General features: G+C 35.3%; 1 protein-coding gene across 1 annotated transcript in view; it reads left to right on the top strand.

The window, feature by feature from the left end:
• The window catches only part of MBTPS2 (membrane bound transcription factor peptidase, site 2), a 72,509-nt gene extending 61,959 nt beyond the window's left edge, over window positions 1-10,550 (top strand). Inside the window, exons 8-11 of the mRNA XM_045538961.1 lie at window positions 336-430; window positions 1,007-1,202; window positions 2,744-2,819; window positions 10,287-10,550. Of these exons, the coding sequence (XP_045394917.1) occupies window positions 336-430; window positions 1,007-1,202; window positions 2,744-2,819; window positions 10,287-10,506 (587 nt within the window). The 3' untranslated portion in view covers window positions 10,507-10,550. The remainder of the gene's footprint in view (window positions 1-335; window positions 431-1,006; window positions 1,203-2,743; window positions 2,820-10,286) is intronic.
• The last annotated feature ends 9,977 nt before the right edge of the window (window positions 10,551-20,527 follow it).

Raw genomic sequence — 20,527 nt, 5'->3', positions numbered from 1 at the left:
TTGGTTGGTAACATATGTACATATAATAACAGCTCATTAAATATTCAAGATTGACAAACAACAAATATTACCATGAAACCTAATGAGATCCTTACACTCTGGTTGTATGGGTGTGTACATTTATTTGAAAATAGTGTTACTTCTTGATTAGAAATTGGATATATTCCTTTTCCATCATGTAATATAAAACACTACAACAAGTAGAATCAAACTGAGCTCTATATAGTTGTTTCTGAATTCATATACTGTTTTATTTAGTCTATTTTGCCTTGAAAGAAAAATTGTGATTACAAATATACTTCCATAAAACAGATTCTAAAACTATTTCTCTTTAGCATACAAACGGCTAGATGGTTCAATTGAATGTTGCAACAATCACAGCCTCACAGATGTGTGCTTCTCCTACAGAAATAATCTTAATAAACGTTTGGTAAGTTATTCCTAAAATGGTTTTCTTTGACTTATGTAATTATTATGAAAATAAATATGTAGAATTAAAGTAGGATCTTTGAAAATTTTCTCTTTTACCCTCTTTATTTTAACCATTTGTTAAAATCTGTACATTTCATTTTTTTATTGATTTATGGAATAGAGGTACAGATTTTGTTATATGGATATATTGCATAGCTTTTTGTGTAACCTCCAGTTAGTGTACACGGTAACCATTAGGTAATTTCTCATTATACACCCCTTTCCCAACCTGTGCACTTCTGAGTCTGCAATGTGTATTATTCCACTCTCTATGTCCATGTGTACTCATTACAAAATCTGTACATTTTAAATGTTACATTTCTTTGAAAATCTTTAAAATATTATAATGAAATTATCTTATTTGGTCCATATTCTACTTGAATCCAGTTTGTAGTAGATATACATAAATGTCTTATGTTTTATACAAGCTACATTACCATTATGCTAGATGACACAAAAGATATAGAAGGCATTTAACTTGGATTTTTTTGTTAATAAATCACTTATACTTGACTAATTAATACTTTGTTCCCAGCACGGATGTCTGCCTGCCCGGAAAGCAGTTGAAGCCACCAAAGTTTGTAGGACCAATAAAGATTGTAAAAAAGGATCAACTGCAAGTTTCTGTATAGTGCCATCTTTGGAAATTCACACTCGCTTAATGAAAGTGAAACATTCGTCTCAAATTGATACATTGTACATAGGACATCCACTGCACCTTCACTACATGGGTAGGTATCCTAGTAGATCCTCAGAAAATCACTATCATACATACTCACAGTGGTGGAAACTCAGTGTCAATTCTTGCACTGATTTTATGACTTACCACTTATCAAAGCTTTGTTAACTTGTATTTAATAAACATTAAATGAATGTTAGGCAGGAGGCAAAATTCTGAATTTATAAGGCCAGATGCAGCTAAAACCCATCCCTGCCCAAGGATAACATTTTTTCTTCACCACCTTTTATGCCCATAGCAAATACATGCTTATAAAATTTATTCAAGTTCCTCAAAATGATGGCAAGAGCAACATGCTTTAAAGAATTTCAGGATGCAGAGAGATGTAACCAAGAAGTAATTTTCACATAAATTTTGCATAAATACAATTTCAAAATGGGGCCAGTATAACTGTTTAATAGTGGTAATATGGGGCTAAGTATATAACTTCTCCATATGGCTGAAGATCATACAGTGTAGCTCATATTGCTTTAATTTGTGTTACTTTCTTAAATAAAAGATTTATTGAAATACAGTTCACATACCATACAACTCATCCGCATAAAGTATACAAATTATTGGCTTTTAGTATATTTCTAGAGTTGCACAAACTGTCACCACAATTTTAGAACATTTTTATCACTTCTCAAGAAAACTTTGTACTCAGTACTCAGTAGCAATTATCCCCGTTTTTCCTTTTCTCCAAACCTTGGCAACCATAATCACTTTATATGTATATTTGCATATTCTGAATATTTCATATAAGTGAAATGAAGCAATTTGTAACCTTTTGTATCAGATTTAGCATAGTTTTTTCAAGATTCATGCATATTGTAGCATTTGTCATTACTTCACTCCTTTTTAGGGCTAATACTCCATTATATAGGTATATTGTATTATTTATCCATTCATCAGTTGATAGACATTTGAATCATTTCTTTAAAAAGGTTTCTCATTTTATACTCATACTAATAGATACAATCTGGATCATCCTCCTTATTAGTTTGTTGCTAAGTAACTCTAGAGTTCAACTATTAAATGCATCGTGAATGAAGCAGTACTACCAATTAGAGTAATTCAGAAGTATGTCCCGTGGGTTCTACATAATTACAGGAAAGGAGCTTTAAATGTTTGAAAAACACTGGATTGTGAAATACAGAGGGGAAAAGACTTTAATAATGCCCTCTTCTTGTTGCTTGTTTAAGCAGTGAAGATAATAACTAGCAAAAGATGTTAAGTGACATAATATAATTGTAGTAAATATAATTTTAATGTTTAAAGAGTATAGTCATTTTTATTAAATTCTAGTATATATTTTCCAGTCATGTTCTGCATTTGGTAACCATACCAAATTACTACATTGTGTTGCTTTGTGTTATATGCTTTAGCACAATCATTAGTTTGTGTATGTGAGGCATATAGCCTGTCTGCATACAATGGGGAAGAGATAGGCTAGCTCAATATTGGGCCATAATTTGGAAAGTCTGGCTAAACGTTGATAAAATTCATAATGTTTTTCTTATGTGGTATGAATAACTTTTTTTTCTCTTTCAGTAAGCGTAACCAGTTTTATCCCTCGTTTCAACTTTCTAAGCATAGATCTGCCAGTGATTGTGGAGACATTTGTCAAGTATCCTTTCTAGTGTGAAATGTTTAAAAGTGTACTACTTGTAGCTTGAGCAGTCTTGTCGTGGTTATAGCCTTCATAGACCTTACAAGTATTAATTATAATTGATCAGTTTTAAAAGTGGCTTTACTGTTGAAAGGAATCAAATTATGATAAAGTTAGAGGAGAAAGATTGATAAGGGATGAGGAAAGATTATGATGAAAGGGAACAAACCCAGAATACAAATTGAGAGTTGGCTGTACAGATCTCTAATTTTTCTTTTAAGTAAAAAGGAGATGAAAACCTCAGTCTAGGAAGGCAGCAATTCTGCCTAAATGGGAGATTCATATGCATTATCAGGAATTGTATAAATCTATTTCACTGGTTCTAAGGAGGAATGGGTAAGGAAATTGCAACTAGTGTCCACTATTAAAAAACAAAAAACAAAAAAACTGGGCTCTGTGGCATATTTTTATGTTTAAAGATATATATTTTAAAAATTGATTATTACGTAGAATTTGAATAAACTAAACAATTTGAAAGTTTTATTTTTATTGTTTTAACATCTTGGATTTTTTCAATGATTTCCTTATAAAAAGCAAATTGAAATAGTGAATCGTTCTTTAAAAAAAAGAAAAAAAAAATATATATATATATATGTCTTGTTGTCTGCAGCTTTGTCTCAGATTTTATGCTGTAACCTGATAGATTATTGTAAAATTAAATACCGTTCAAGGATCAAAATCCTATGTTTCCTAGTATAAAATACTTTATATAGATAAAAAATAATTTTCTCATTTATTTTAAAATTCTTTTTCTTGGTATATTATTAAAGGTACATATCAGAGCTTAGCAAACTTTTGTCTCTAAAGGACCAGATAGTAATATTTTTATGACTTATGGGCCATACAATATCTTTCACGAATACTCAGTTTTACTGTTGTCAATATGAACGCAATCGTAGGCAATATATGAAATAGAACAAGCATGACTGTGTTGCATTAAATCCTTTTTTACAAAAACCTGATGATAAGTAGGAGTTTTGTCTGTGGACTGTATTTTGTTGATCTCTGCTTTGAACTTATCTTCTTGGAAACTCATTAAAAATTAGTTTAGTATATAAATGCTTGGCATTTATTTTAATCTATTTGAAAGTTTTGAACTTCATAACAGTATAAACTCATTTCTCATAGACGAGTTTTAAAAAGGGAATGTTCACTTCTGGTTTCTGGTCAGCCTGTATGAAGCTTAAAAATCACCAATGCATTCATTCTACCAACAAGTAAAAAGCTAAACAAACTGAAAAATCATCAGCTTGTTTTAAATCTCACAGACATTTTAGATCTGTCAGAGTACTGACTCATAGGGAAAAATGATTGCCAAACATTTGGAAAGATGGAGAAGTAGATATAATTAAGTCTTACTGGAGTAGAAACCCATGAACAGAAACTTCCACAAGAACCAATTTTTCCGATAGGAAAATCTAGACTGTGATTGTCAAATTGCTGGAAAATGTGTGGAACACTTTGAGAGTTTTTTTTTTTTTTTTTTTTTTTAAGTTACAAAACTACAAAGGGGCCAGGCGCAGTGGCTCACACCTATAATCCTAGCACTCTGGGAGGCCGAGGAGGGCGGATTGTTTGAGCTCAGGAGTTCAAGACCAGCCTGAGCAAGAGTGAGACCCCGTCTCTACTAAAAATAGAGAGAAATTATATAGACAGCTAAAAATATATAGAGAGAGAAAAATTAGCCGGGCATGGTGGCACATGCCTGTAGTCCCAGCTACTCGGGAGGCTGAGATAGGAGGATTGCCTGACCCCAGGAGTTTGAGGTTGCTGTGAGCTAGGCTGACACCAAGGCCCTCTAGCCTGGGCAACAGAGTGAGACTCTGTCTCAAAAAAAAAAAAAAGACAAACTACAAAGGTATCAGTTACAGAGGAGAGCCACACTTAGTGTGAATTACTTTCAGGAATGCTGCCAGGTCCTCACAGTGAATACCAGAGAAATGTCTTCTTGTGCTTCCAGCAGAGGGAGGAAAAGAAGAACCACTTTGAAATGCATGCGACCATTTTTATTTTTTATCAAGACCTGCCCTCAGAAACTATTTTACCCACTATTTTACCCAAGCCTAAGCAACCTAAGAGAAAGGAAATACCCAACCCCACCAACTCCTAGACATCCTGTTGCACCTTAGAAGAGAAAGCGAGAGGCACTGGTGCAAATCACCACCTAGGGCTCCAGGTTACCAAAACACAGAGACCTAATTAAAGGATTAAATAATTCTTTCCCCCACATTTTATGACCTCATAACTAGGGTTTATTTGTGGCAGTTCCTTTTAACCACCGTACCATCTCTACCTTCCAAAAAAAAAAAAACTTAGAAAACATGCTAAAGGCCAGAATACTTAAAGAGACTGAACAAGCCTCAAAGCTAGAGTCAGATATGTCAAGAACATTGGAGTTATCAGGCCAGGAGTTTTAGCAAAACTATGAATAATATGCTAAGGGAATTAATAGAAAAAATTGGAAAACATGCATGAACAAATATGGAATATAAGCAGAAAGATGGAAATTTAAAAAAAATGTAAGAGATAATAAATGAATGCCTTTAATGGGTTCATTAGTAGACAGGACATGGCTGATGAAAGACCCTCAGAGCTTGACAATCTGACAATAGAAATTTCAAACTGAAAAGAAAACGGAAAAAAGACTAAACACTGACAAAACCAGAATATCCAAGAACTCTAAGTGTACAAAATTTACAACATACGTATAATGGAGATATCAGGAGGAGAGAGATGAACAGAAAAAAATATGAAAAATTATAACTGAGAATTTTCTCACATTAAAGTCAAACACCGAGCCACAAAGAATCTCAGAGAACACTAAGCAGGCTGCATGCCAAATTCTACATGCAGGCTTATCATGTTAAAACGTCAAGTGATCAAAGATTTTTTTCACAAAAAATCTTGAAATAACCCAGGGGGAGGGGGGAATCTTAACCTAAAAAGTATCAAAGATAAGAAAGATACTCAACTACTTAGAATTATGCAAGCAAGAAGTGAATTGAGTGAAATATTTTGTGTTTAGAAGAAAAGCAAGCCAGAGTTATTTCTCCTAGTAAAATATCTTTTTAAAAATTAAGGACCTGTCACAGACAAACCAAAATTAAGAAAATATGTTGCCAGTAAATATTCTTATGAAAAAAAAAGTTACAACGATTGCTTCAGCAAGAAGGAAAATTATATGTCAGAAATTCAGAACTACATGAAGAAAGGAAGAACATTAAAGAAAGAATAAGTAATGATAAATACATTTTTTCACATTTTTTATGTAACAACTGTTGATGTGTTCAACCATAAAAATGCTTTTGCATAAGTGAAATGAATGACACATGGGATAGGGAGGTATTAGGAATCTTTTTTGATATAATTTATTTGTGTTGCCCATGAAGTAATGCAGTATTCTCTGACGTTTATTTGGATTAGTTGTCAATGTATATTGCAAACTCTATGATAACAATTAAAATCTTTTTAAGGAAGTACAATTGATAATGCTAACAAAAAAGAGCAAATTGAATTATATAAAATGTTCAAAACCACAAAAGTCTGGAAAAGTATGGAAGGAAAAATTGAAACAAAGAGGAAAGACAACAAATACACAACAAATATGAAACATATTTGAAACAAATATGAAAAATACTTCTCCAACTACATCAGTACTCACTTGAGGCATCAGTGGTCTAAATTGCCCATTAAAAGAGATTGTCAGAGCAGATTCCAAATACAGGTTCTATCTGTAAGAAACCTACTTTAAATACAACTATGTATAATTAAATAATATTAAAAGTAGAAGGATGGAGAAAAATGTACCATGCTAGCACCAATCGAAAGAAAGTTACAGTGCCAATATTTTAGGCAGAGGAGACTTCAGAGCGAGGAAAGTTATCGGAGATAATGAGAATTATTACAGAATGGTGAAGGGGTATGTACTCCAGAGGATGTAGGAATTAGTGTGCACTTAGCAGAGAGCTTCAGCATACAGAGACAAAAATTTATAAAACTGCAAAAAGAAACAAGTGAATCCACTATTATACTTGGAGACTTTAAACACTGCTCTATCAGAAATGGACAGACGCAACAGGCAGGAAATAAGTAAGGACATACTTGAACTCGGTCCTGTCAATCAACTGGATAGATTTAATATCTATACATTACTTCATCTGCTCTCAAATCCCAGTGGAATTAGCCTAAAAACCAGTAACAGGAAGATAACTAGAAAATCCCTCAAAATAAGGAATTGCGTCAAGGAAGAAATCTCTAGAGAAACTAACAATTTCTTCTGGGAAAAAAAAAAAAGCAGTGAATACTAAAATACAGCCTTTTTAGAAAAATGTGTGATGCAGCAAAAGCAATGCTAAGAGGGAAATTTGTATCACTAATTGAGTCTATTCAAAAAGAATAATGATCTAAAATCAATAAGCTTCCACCCTGGAAAACTACAACACTGTTCAAATTAAATCCAAAGTAAACAGAACAAAAATAAACATTTGAGCATGAATCAATTTTAAAACATAAAATTAGAGAACAACCAAGCTACAAGACTGTAGAAAAATTAAGAAAAAAAGAGATGACACAGATTGCTACAGTTAGAAATGAAAGAGGGGACAATACTACAAATCCTGTGGACATTAAAAGAATAATAAAGGAATGATATTAGCAACTCTCTGCCCACAAGTTTTATGATTTGTATGAACAGGACCCATTTCTGGAAAGACACAATCTGCCAAAACTCACATAGGTAGAAATTGACAATTTGAATGAGCCCATATCTATTAAAGAAAATAATTCACTAAGTTGTAACATTCAAAAACAAATATAACAAACTCAGATTTGTTCACTACAATTTCTTCCATCTCTTTCAGAAAATAAAAACAGAAGGAATAATTGGTAACTCAAAATGAAGCCACCATCACCATATTACCAAAACCAAAGACAGAACAAGAACGCTACTGACCAGTATCTCTTAATGAATACAAATACAAAAATCTTTGATAAAATATTACAAATATGCAGAACTGATTCAATATTTGAAAATAAATTAATGTATTCCATCACATCAACAAGCTAAAGGGAAGAAAAGTATCTTGATATATCAATCAATGCAGAAAGAACATTTGGCATTACCTTACACCCCTTCATGGGAAAAAAAAAGAAAAAAACCTCTCATTAAACTAGTAATCCAGACTTTCTCAAATTAACGAAGAACATCTACAAAAACCCTATAATTAATATTATAGTTACTGGTGAGAAAGTATTCATGGTATGGTCAAGAACATGCAAGGATGTCCTCCCTCACAGCTGTTTTTCAATGTCATATTAGAAGCCCTAACTTACACAATGAGACAATAAAGGGAACTAAATTGCCTATATAACAATAATATACATCTGTGACATGAAATAAAAATAACATTTGTATTAAAAATGAAAAGAAATACTGAGATATAAGTTGAAAATATGTTCAAAGTCTATATGAGCAAAACTACAAACTCTGATAGAAGAACACAAAGCAAAATAAGTCTGGAGATACTATATGTCCATGAATAGGAAGGAATACTCAATATTGTCATAATCTTAGGTGTCCCCCACTTTACCTGTAGATTTAATGCAGCCCAGTCAAAATCCTGGCAGGTTATTTTGTGGATATTAAAAAACTAATTCTAAAGTTTATCTGGAGAGGCAAAAGATCTGTAAGTATTCAACAGAATATTGAAAGAAAACTATGTTAAAAAACTGACATTAGTGAATTTCAAAACACACTGAAAGACTGTAGTAATCAAAACAATGTAGCATTAACAAAAGAATAAACAATTGGAAGGGAAGAAAGAAGAGAGAGGGAAAGAGAAAGGAAAGAGAAAAAATAGAAACAAAGGAAGCAGGATGGAAGGAGAAAAAAGGAAAGAAGGAAAAAGAAAAAGGAAAATAAATAAAGGGAGAGGAAAAAAGAAAGAAAAAATCCAGGCACAGCTCTTAAACACTTCACAAGAAAATAACTGGAAATGAATTATAAAGTGTAAAACTCAAAACTATCAAACTTTTAAAAGGAGATCTGAAAGCCCTTGTATGCGGTGATGACTTTCTATATAATACATCAAAGACACAATTCAGGAAAAAAAGAATTAGTATGCTAGACCTCATTAAAACAAAACCTTCTGTTCTGCTAAAGACACTATCAGGAAATGAAAAGAGAAGGCACATACTGTGAGAAAATATCTGCAAAAAAGTGCCAGATAAAGGACTGTTTTCCAAACTATACCCCGTTCCTAAAAAAAGAAGACAAAGCAATTACAAAATGATTCAAAGACCTAAACAGACACCTCACCAAAGAAGATATATGCAGTTAATAATCATATGAGAAGATGCTGCACCTTAAGTCTTTGGGGAATTGCAAATTGAAATGAGGTACCGCTCCATACATCTTAGAATGGTTAAGATGAGTGCACCAATTGCTGGTGAGGATGTCAAACAACAGAAACTCTCATTTATTGCTGGTGGGAATGCAAAATGGTATGGCCATTTGGGAAGACAGTTTAATAATTTCTTACAAAACTAAATATTCTCTTACCTAATGATCCAACAAGTGTGGGTTTTGGTACTTTCAAAGGTATTGAAAACATTCTCACATGAAAATCTATGCATGGATGTTTATACCAGCTTTATTCATAATTCCCAAAATTGGAAGAAACCACCATGTCCTTTGTTAGGTTACTGGGTAAAGTGTGATACAACCAGACAATAGAGTATTATTTAACACTGAAAATAAATGAGCTATCCAGCCACAAAAAGACATGGAGGAAAGTTAAATGTATATTATTAAGTGGAAAAATGCCAATCTGAAAAGGCTACCTTTTGTATAATTCTGAGAATATGACATTCTGGAAAGACAGAAACATGGAGACAGTGAAGAGGTTAGTGGAAACCAGGAGTTGGAAGAAGAGAGGATGAATTGGCAGAGTAAAGAGGATTTGGGGGGTAGTGTATCTGTTCTGTATGATGGTACAATAGAGTATACATGTCATTAAACATTTGTCAAAACCTATGTATAACACCCAGAGTGAACTTTAATGTATACTACAGATGATGATATGATGTGTGTATATATGTAGGTTTATTGCTTGTAACAAATCCACCTTGATAGTGTGAGAGGTAGATAACAATGTAGCTTGTGGGTGGGTGGGCATAGGAAATATATGGGAACTACTGCTTCATGCTCAATTTTGATTTGAACCTAAAACTTCTCAAAAATAAATTTTAGTTTATTTAAAGAAGTAAAAGGAAGGAAATGGCCTATATTATTGAAAAGAAACTTAAAGAAAGTAGAGCTATTAACTGTAATTCAGTCTTCTGTAATACTGAATACCCTTTTGTGACTCACTGAATTGTGTCTGTTTCTAAGACCTTACAATCTGCTCCTTAACTGATTTTAACCAGGTACCTGATTTCCCTGTCAGGAGCTCTGGCTATTGGTAATGCAGTGCCCTGCTTTGCTTTGGATGGACAGTGGATTTTAAACTCTTTCCTGGATGCCACGCTTGCCTCAGTGATTGGAGATAATGATGTCAAAGATCTGATAGGATTTTTCATTTTGCTTGGTGGCACTGTACTTTTGGCTGCCAATGTTACACTGGGGCTCTGGATGGTTGCAGCATAGTAATTGCACTCATATGCTGGAATCTAACTTACAATACATAGCTATTTGGTAGTATCTGTTGCCATTGATAACTTTACTTGGCATGGACTTATAAATTTCCTTAAAATTGTATCAAAGCCAACAACTTTGAATTCCTCTCATATCTAGTGTCGAAATTCTCAGATGTTTCTAGAACAATTTCTGAACTTACTGAAAAGTGATATAATATTGTCTGTATAACTATATATTTTATCACAACAGTATAAAGGAAAACAGAGTTGGGTAGAATTAATCAGGAAAATGTTTTGGAAAGGCAACATTAGTGAGGATTTGAAGGAGACAGACTTTTCCCAAGTGAACATTTTCTTGGTCTTTATCTCTTGCTGTTTGTTTTGTTTGAAAAGCACTTTTAAACTTAATGGTGTATTATTTTGTACTCTTTAAAAACTGATGTCTGATTATAATTAAATTAATAAAATTCAATAAAATAGTCTGTTGACATGAAAGGTAAAATCTTGGTGCAATGATGCCAAATAAATAAAACAGGAAATAATACCTAAGATTTGATGAGACATATTTTGCCCCACAATAATGGCTCTGTGGTAATGGGTTTCTGCAGCTCTGTAAAAGCACTAGCCTTGATATTCAGAATAGCCTGCTTGATGTGTCTCAGATCTACAGCATTCCAAGGCAGTTAGAATTAAATACCAGAAGTAAGCCAAGTCTTCTGAAAAAGGAAAGTATGATGCTTCAAAAATACTTGCTACTGTTTTCTGTAGAACTTTGAGGCATAGAATTCTTCCACTGTGAATATATTTTGCTGAGGCCATGTAGGGCCTAGATCCTTAGTTCCTGCTTCAGGAAGCAAGGACTTTAAACCCTGAACTATGCTCTGTCTTGAGCTGCTCCCATGGTTTCCTGTGTTGGGTGATTAAACAGCAAGTCATTTCATTTATCATTCCCTAAACCGCCTCTGTGAGTCTTACGTAATCTGTTAGTACAGTGAGAATGGTCTCACATAAGTACAAATATGTTTTTTTCCAAATCTGAGAGGGAACTAGCTTGGGCCTGAAAGCTACAACTTATTCAATGTCTTTTAAACTAGAGATACAGTCCTGGGAAATTGGAAGTCAAAAGACCACTGTGGAGATATTAGTCTTTGAGGAGTATAAACCTTCTGTTTTCTTGATGAAAATGCGTGATTTGTGCATTTAAGGCAGTAACTCATCAACAGTCATGTATCTAATTTCACTAAATGAGGTATAGCATGGGGTTGCCTTTTTCAAATCATTTAGCTCTGTTTTAAGCACCAAAAGATTTTAATTGTTTTAACATATTTTTAAATTTCAGCACAAGTTTTTTTCTTAAGTTATGTACTCAATATAATTATAACATTTTATTAATGACTTCTGGTCTCCAATTAATGCCAGCATTAAAACCAGATAAATTATTGGTCTGTCTTAGGAAAATAGGGCATTTGTCTATTAGGTAAACAGTCATTTAAGATCATATTTTAGTCGCATAAAACTTTTCAAGTTTATTCAAATGATTATGTTATGTAAGTAAGGTTTTATTACATAAAAAAGAAAATATTTTTGTCCAGCTTGAATGTGTCAAAAACTGTCTTTGTAGATCTGCCACAGTCTATGAGATATCATAATGCTTAATGTATTTCAATTGATGGCATGTAGTGTTATTTCTCAAAAGGGAAAGCATGTGTCTACTTAAGCTAAAAATTACCGAATACTTCGCTTTGCAAAGACATGAAATTAAATATAACCTTTTGATAACTGCTTATAAAGGTCAGTATTCACACAGTAAATTATACACGTGTTTCAAAGATACCTGGTTTTCAGTCACTATTTAATCCTATGGTATTTATTGAAAACCCATGTACTAATGTTACCTAGTATCGAAGATTTACTGTATATACTTACTGTAAACAAAAAAATACAATACTTTGTGTCTCTGGCAAATTGTCTTTTTTATGGAAAAATCCAATTTGGTTTCTGTAGAGCAATTAGAAACAATAAACTTCTTGAGTATTTAAGAAAGTGTTAATAACGGTTAAACTTTATTTTCAGTGTTTCTATGCTGTAGTGTTTACATTTTGTCTGCAATGCATAAATATATATTCATATATAATTTTTTCAGTTTGTAAAGACACAAACTTTTGATAATTTATCATATAGATCCTTGTTCTAACAGTAAATTGCAGGCATGGGTTTCGGGGATATGTGACTCTTGGTCATTTTTTCCTGTAGTATTTATTGAATGCCCAAAAAGAAAAGTGTTTTTAAAATAATGTTGCTGTGCTCTCACTTCTGTCTTGGAAATCATTGGTTTGAGAAAGATCGTATTTTCATTTACATGTGCCTGACAGAGGTCTTTTGTAAGTTAGGTCATGTTTGGGAATTTCATAAAGAAATTATTTTAATTGGGTTCTTCTTGAATTTCTACACTAGCATTTCCTCCCTTATTCTCAGCCCTATTCTCTCACCCCTACCCATGCACACACAAATTCGGTGTTACTAAAAGCCACCATCCGAATAAAATAGATACGGAAGTCAGCACAATTTCTGATAAATTAGCATTTCATTACACTTTTTTTCTCTGTTCTCATTACAGCACAGTTAGGAGCCAATAACACTAGAAAACAGATGATCTACACTACCTTTTATGTTTGGTTGAACTTCAGTACATGTGTTTTCGGCTTTAGGAGTAGATGAGCATTAAATGATTTTTTTTCATAAGTACCACATGTTGAGGAAATGCGGTAAGAAAATGGGAGGCAAAAATAAGTTTTCTAGTAACTACATTACTTTACAACCATTTTAACTATGAACTGGCCTTCAGTACTAGAAAAGACAAGAAAAAGTTTTTTTCCTGTTGATGCCTATCAAATTTATTTTTTTTATTTCAGCATATGACAGGGGTAAAAATGTTTAGGTTATATATATTGCCTTTGCCCCACCTGAGTCAGAGCTTCAAGCCTGTCTATCTGCCAGATAGTGAGCACCACACCCATTAGGTGCGAATATACCCATCTCCTCCTCCCCCCTCCCACCTGCCAGATACCCGATGAATGTTGTTACTATATGTGCACTTAAGTGTTGGTAAGTTAATACTAATTTGATGGAGAGTACATGTGGTGCTTGTTTTTCCATTCTTGGGGCAAGAAACATTTTTAAGGTAAATAAGCATGGATATCCTTTTTATGACAATAACCCTCTTTAATGAGTACATTTACCACATTTTTTTCCAAAAATTTGTAACTATTTAATCTTTTTGTTTACAACATTTAATTTTTAAGCTACTCTAACACAAAGTTGAGTCGTTTACACCATATCAAAATACACATGTGGATTAAAGATTTAAATGTTTAAATAATTAAAATTAGTATGAGAAAAGTACTGTAAATATTGATATAACCTGAAGTTGAGGAAGGACTTAAAAATGTATATTCAAAATGTGAAAAGCCCATTTCTATTAAAAAACCAGTAAAACATTTTTCTTAAAGTTGTATCAAAGTCTGGAACTCAGGAGAAATTAGTTGTAGACACCAGTATTAAGCTGATGTATCCCACCTATGTAATTGTGCTGACAAATGTGGATAAGATAACCTAGGAAAAGGATATAAGAATAAAAAGAAAAGAGAAGATGACCTTGAATAGAGCTCTCAGACCAGGATTTAGGTAAGAAAGATGCAGAAGGACACTAAAAAAGAAAGATCTTTGGGAAAGTAGGAAGAAAATCACAAGTGAGAGTTTGATATTAAAAGAACAAGAAAGGGAAAGTGTCCAGAAAAAGTGATTATCAATTTTATGGAGATTTCTGAGAATTGAAGTAGAATAAATTAAAAGAAAATCTGTTAGATTTCACAGCAAAAGGTTCATAGATAAGCCTCAGTGCAAAAGCAGAAGTGGAAACAAAGTGGTAGTAGATTGAGTAAAAGGTGGTGTGTTTTCATGAAGAGACTGGAAATACAGAACATACCCTCAAAGAATGTGATTTTGAAGGGAAAGGAAAAAATACTGTGGCGCTTGATCAGAATGTGTGGGAAAGAGAAAACAAAGTCAATTTTTTTATTATTATTATTTCAGCATATTGTGGCAGTACAAAAGTTTAGGTTACATATATTGCCCTTGACCCCCACAGTCAGAGCTTCAAATATGTCCATCTCCTAGACAGCGTGCATAGCGCTCATTATGTATGTACACACCCATCCCCTCCCTCACCCACATCTGCGCAACACCCCATCAATGTTATTCGTAAATATGCTCTTAGGTGACGATCAGTGAAATCAATTTGATGGAGAGTACACGTGGTGCTTATTGATAGGGTTGATTGACTATTTCTTGCTGATTTTCGTGAGTTCTATATAGATCCTTATCAGCCCTTTACTGGATGTGTAGCATGGAAATATTTTCTCCCATTCTGTAGGTTGTCTGTTTGCTCTCACAATAGTTTTCTTGGCTGGGCAGAGCTTTTTAATTTTATCAGCTCCCATTTATTTATTTTTGTTGTCGCCGTGATTGCTTTTGGGGTCTTGTTCATAAATTCTTTGCCTAGACCAATGTCTATAAGAGTTTTTCCAATGTTTTTACTCTATCTCTTGATCAGAGAGGTTAGCCCCTTATAGTCAATTTATTGTTGATTGATAAGAACTTCCAGCCACTATGGTATTATTTGATTTCTGGTCATATTTTGACCATTGTTTATGGTCATCTTTTCATTCCTTCTTCATTTGTGTAAAAGTGATTCTCTGGTAGTGTGTTTTATTTCTTACTTTTTATTTTATTTGTATCCATTGCAGGTTTCGATTTGAAGTTATCTTGAAGCTTGCAAAACATCTTACAACCAATTATTTTAAACCAATGATAACTATTTACCTCCCAAACCCCAGAAACACTCAAAAAGAAAGCTAAAAACAACTCTAGACTTTCTTTCTATCTCCCCACTTTTTGAGTTTGTAGTTCTATTTATATCTTTTTCTTTGATCTAGCTCTTAAAAGTTGTTTTATTTTACTTCATAGGTTATTTTTTAATCTTCTTATTCAAAGTATGAGTGGTTTACAGAACACAATTACAGTGATAGGGTATTCTATATTTTTGTACTTACTGTTACCAGGTACGGATTTTTGGAGTTTTTTTATTTGTTTTTTACTTTAAGGTTATTCTTATTGATTGTTAACCTCCTTTTTTTTCAGATTGAAGAACTCCCTGTAGCATTTCTTGTACAGCAGGGTTGGGGTTGATTAAATCCCTCAGCTTTCATTTTTTTATGAAAAATCTTTATTGTTCCTTCTTGTTTAAAGGATATTTTTGCAAGATATAATATTTTAGGCTTGATTTTTTTTCCTTCAGCATTTTGAATATGTTGTACCATTCTTTCCTGGTCTGAAAGGCTTTGATGAAGAAGTTTGCTGTGGATGGGGAGATAAAAATAGTGGAGTGGAGGTAAACTCTTGGATTCCTGTTCCCAGAGAATGAGGCATAGATCTCAGTCTGCTACACATGAGTGGATCACTGCCCCACAGGAACGGTGTTGTGAATTGGCAGAGAATCAGTGTGGGACACAAAAAGCAGGAAAAAGAAAAGGTGAACGTGAGATAAGATTGCAAAATCTGGAGCGTGCGAGAAAAAAAATGGAGAGTAGAGCATGGGATGTCTGTGTCTGCCTGGCCAGCAAGTGAGGTGGGACCAGACCTATAGGAGAACATCTTGCTTTCCCACTGACCTCCTCATCCACCCAGACAGGGATCTGCCTGAAGTCAGTGCAAAATCATAGTGGGAGACATGGGACTCTGTGGGCGGGTGACAATAGTGGGAAGCATTTTGAACTCCCCAGAGCTCTGTGCCAGGACTGCACTGGGTGGGGGATGGACTGGTCTGGGCTACCACTAGAGGTAATTAGGAGACAGGTAACTTGCCTCTGGCACTCAGCAGGTCCAGCTCAGTGGAGGTGAACACTACATAGGGGACTTTAACCTGGAAACCACAGCGGATGAATAGGCCTGCTCAGGGTGGGTCAGAAAGAGGGAGAGCTCCTGCTTAACAGGTGTGAGATTGTGGGAGGGTGGCATACAAGAGACAATGGGGCATCCTGATGACTCAGCCTCCCAATCCGACACCTGCCAACTCCTGAACAGTTGCCCCCAGTACTAGCACTCTGCAGGTGGGCGGTCGCCATTTTGGGAGCCCACAACCCAGCTGCTGGGGTGTGATACAGTGCAGGGCAGCTCCCTTCACCCAGCCTGGGGACTCTTGTGAGAAGCTCAGCCCTTACATGACCTATGGTCAACTAGGCAGGCCCATTTCGATGACGGAATTCTGAGTGCTTCCCTAGTCGTGGGAGGCTTTCATGGGGAACTTACAGGCACTGCGGTATGGGAGGCTAATGCCTGCAGAACTTACTGGTGGTGGGTGGGGGAAGCTAATGCCTGCAGGACATACAGGCGCTGGGGCACTGGGCACACTGGGGCACCACCGCCTCTACCTAGCCAGCATTTTTCATGCTGAAAAGTGGTAGGCTACAGCCCTGGAGGTAGGGTGACAAAAGAAAAACCATTTTCCCTCTGCAACTAATCTGAATCTGTGGGGCCTTGGCACCGATCAATAGTTGACAGCCAAGTGACTTTGCTTATGAGACTGGTTTAGATCATGCAGTAGGATCATAACTCTGAGGCTGGATTTCTGCTATCGGTGGCTGCCGACAGTGGGGTCCATGGTCATGGAACAAAAGCCCTGGCAAAGGGCTGAAACAGGCTCCCCAAATAACCCCTCCCACCAGGAGCTGCCTCCCAACTGTGGTAAAACCCTGAACCACATATTAGGGGCTCCCCCTAGTGGCAGATCAAGCAACAATAGAAGAGCACATACCCAGGTTGATAGGCAACAGCTGCGATCTGCCTTGCTCCTACAGCATCCACTGGAAAAAAAGTCTACACAGGGTATGTAACCTTCCAAATGAAATCTGAAAGGTAGGAAGCAATGGCTGATCCGGAGGGGAAAGACTCAGTGAAAGAACTCTGGAAGTATGAAGACTCAAATGGAAAACACACACCCAAAGAGGAACACCAACTCTCTAGCAATGGATATTAACCGAATTGAGAACACTAAAATGACTGAAGAATTTCAAACATAGGCTGTGGCCAGGCACGGTGGCTCATGCCTATAATCCTAGCAGTCTGGGAGGCTGAGGCGGGTGGATCATTTGAGCTCAAGAGTTTGAGACCAGCCAAAGCAAGAGGGAGACCCTGTCTCCATTAAAATTACAAACAAATTATATGGACAACTAAAAATATAGGGAGAAAAAATTAACCAAGCATGGTGGGGCATACCTGTAGTCCCAGATACTCAGGAGGCCGAGGTAGAAAGATTGCTAGAGCCCAGAAGTTTGAGGTTGCTGTGAGTGAGGCTCATGCCACGGCACTCTAGCCTGGGCAACACAGTGAGATTCTGTATCCAAAAAAAAAAAAAAAAGAAAAGAAAGAAAAGAAAACATGGATTGTAAGAAAACTCAATAATATGAAAGAAAAAAAAAAAGGATAGCCAACACAAGGCAACCACCAAAAATATCCAGCACTTGAAAGAAAAATTCACTAAAGACATTGAAATATTAAAGAAAAATCAAACCAAACTCCTAGAAATGAAGAATTTATTCAGGCCACTACAAAACACACTGGAAGGCTTCAAGAACATGATAGATCAAACAGAAGAAAGAATCTCAGAGACTGAAGATAAAACCTTCCAATTAAGTCAGTCACAGAGAAAGAGCAGAGAAATAAGAGAAAAAAGCAGAGCCTGCAAAAAATGTGGGATTATTTGAAGAATTCTATGTGAGAGTTATAGGCATTCCTGAGGGTGAAGAGGATAATATACAGAGTTGGATAAGGTATTTGAAGATATAATTGAGGAAAATTTCCCAGGCCTGGCTAAAAATCTAGATATACAGGGTCAAGAAGCTCAAAGGACCCTTAGGAGATTCATTCCAAATAGGAAGGCAGCACGTCATGCAGTCATCAGACTCACCAGAATATCCAGCAAAGAAGCCCTTCTACGAGCTGTAAGGTGAAAGAAACAAGTAACATACAAAGGAAAGCCCATCTGAACAATACAAGACTTCTCAACTGAAACCTTACAAGCAAGAAGACACTGGGGACCCATTCTCATTCTTCTGAAACAGAATAATGCCCAGCCTAGAATCTTATACCCAGCAAAGCTAAGTTTTGGATACAAACGAGAAATAAAAACATTCGTAGATAATCAAAGACTGAGGGAATTCACCAAGACAAGACCAGCACTCCAAGAAGTACACAAAACAGAGTTACACACAGATCATCCCAAAAAACACTCACAAATGTAAAACCACTGAAAAGCAAAAGATGAATGGCCAGGTACAACAATGGCTCAAGACAGAAAACAAAGCAATGAAGTTCAACCCAACAGGATGAACAGAAATCTGACCCACCTATCAGTTCTCTCAATAAATATGAATGGCTTGAACTCCCCACTCAAGAGACATAGGCTGGCTGAATGGATAAAAAATTACAATCTAACCTGCAAGGATATATTTAGACTAAAAGTAAAGAGGTGGAAAACAATATTTCAAGCAAATAGAAGTGAAAAGAAGGCTGGCGTGGTGGTTTTGATTTCCATACCTTAGTCTTTAAATCAAAAAAACTAATGAGGCCAGGCACGGTGGCTCATGCCTGTAATCCTAGCACTCTGGGAGGCCCAGGCAGGTGGATTGCTCAAGGTCAGGAGTTCGAGATCAGCCTGAGCAAGAGTGAGACCCCATCTCTACTAAAAATAGCAATAAATTATCTGGCCAACTAAAAAATACATATAGAAAAAAACTTAGCCGGGCATGGTGGTGAATGCCTGTAGTCCCAGCTACTGGGGAGGCTGAGGCAGTAGGATCACTTAAGCCCAGGAGTTTGAGGTGGCTGTGAGCTAGGCTGATGCCACGGCACTCACTCTAGCCTGGGCAACAGAGTGAGACTCTATCTCAAAAAAAAAAAAAAAAAAACTAATGAAAGAAAAAGAGGGTCACTATATAATGGTGAAGGGTACTGTTCAACAAGAAGACCTCACAAATCTAAATATGTATGCACCCAACTTAGGTGCACCCAGATTCATAAAGCAAACTGTACTTGATCTAAACAAAATGATAACAGTAATAGCAAAATAGCTGGAGACTTCAACACCCCTCTGACAACACAGAACATTTCCACCAAACAGAAATTTAACAAAGAAATAATGGACTTAAACAGAAATCTAGAACAAATCGGCCTGACTGACACTGACAGACCATTCTTCCCCAAAACAACTGAATATATGTTTTTCTCATCAGCTCATGGGATATTGTTTAAGACTGATGAGATCTTAGGGAACAAAGTATGTCTCAAAAAATTTGAAAAAGTAGAAGCTAAACAATGCATCTTGTCAGATCACAGTGGATAAAATTAGAAATCAACCCCAATAGAGGCTCTCATCTCTACACAAAGTCATGGAAACTAAATAACCTTCTGCTGAGCTATTATTTCATAAATGAGGAAATCAAGATAGAAATGAAAAGATTCTTTGAACTAAATGACAAAGGAGACACAAGTTATCCAAATCTGTAGGACACACTTAAAGCAGTCCTGAGAGGAAAATTTATTTCCATAAATGCCTATATCAAAAAGACAGAAAACTTATAGATAGACAACCTAATGAATAGACTCAGAGAGCTGTAGAAAAAAGAGAAGAGCAACCCCAAACCAAGCAGAAGCAGTGAAATTAATAAGATCAAATCAGAACTAAATGAAATGGACAACAGGAAAACTATACAGGAGATTAATAAAACAAAAAGTTGGTTCTTTGGAAAGATAAACAAAATTGACATGACTTTGGCTAGACTAACTAAGAGCAAAAAGGAAAAAATTTCTGATAACCTCCATCAGGAACATGAAAGGAGAAATTACAACTGATGACACAGTGATACAAGATACCATCTATGAATTCTACAAAAACCTATATGTACACAAAATGAAAA

The sequence above is a fragment of the Lemur catta genome, chromosome Y (assembly GCF_020740605.2).
Source record: "Lemur catta isolate mLemCat1 chromosome Y, mLemCat1.pri, whole genome shotgun sequence".
Classification (NCBI taxonomy): Eukaryota; Metazoa; Chordata; class Mammalia; order Primates; family Lemuridae; genus Lemur; species Lemur catta.
The sequence above is the reverse complement of the archived record's forward strand: the minus strand, read 5'-3'. Positions and strand labels throughout refer to the sequence as shown.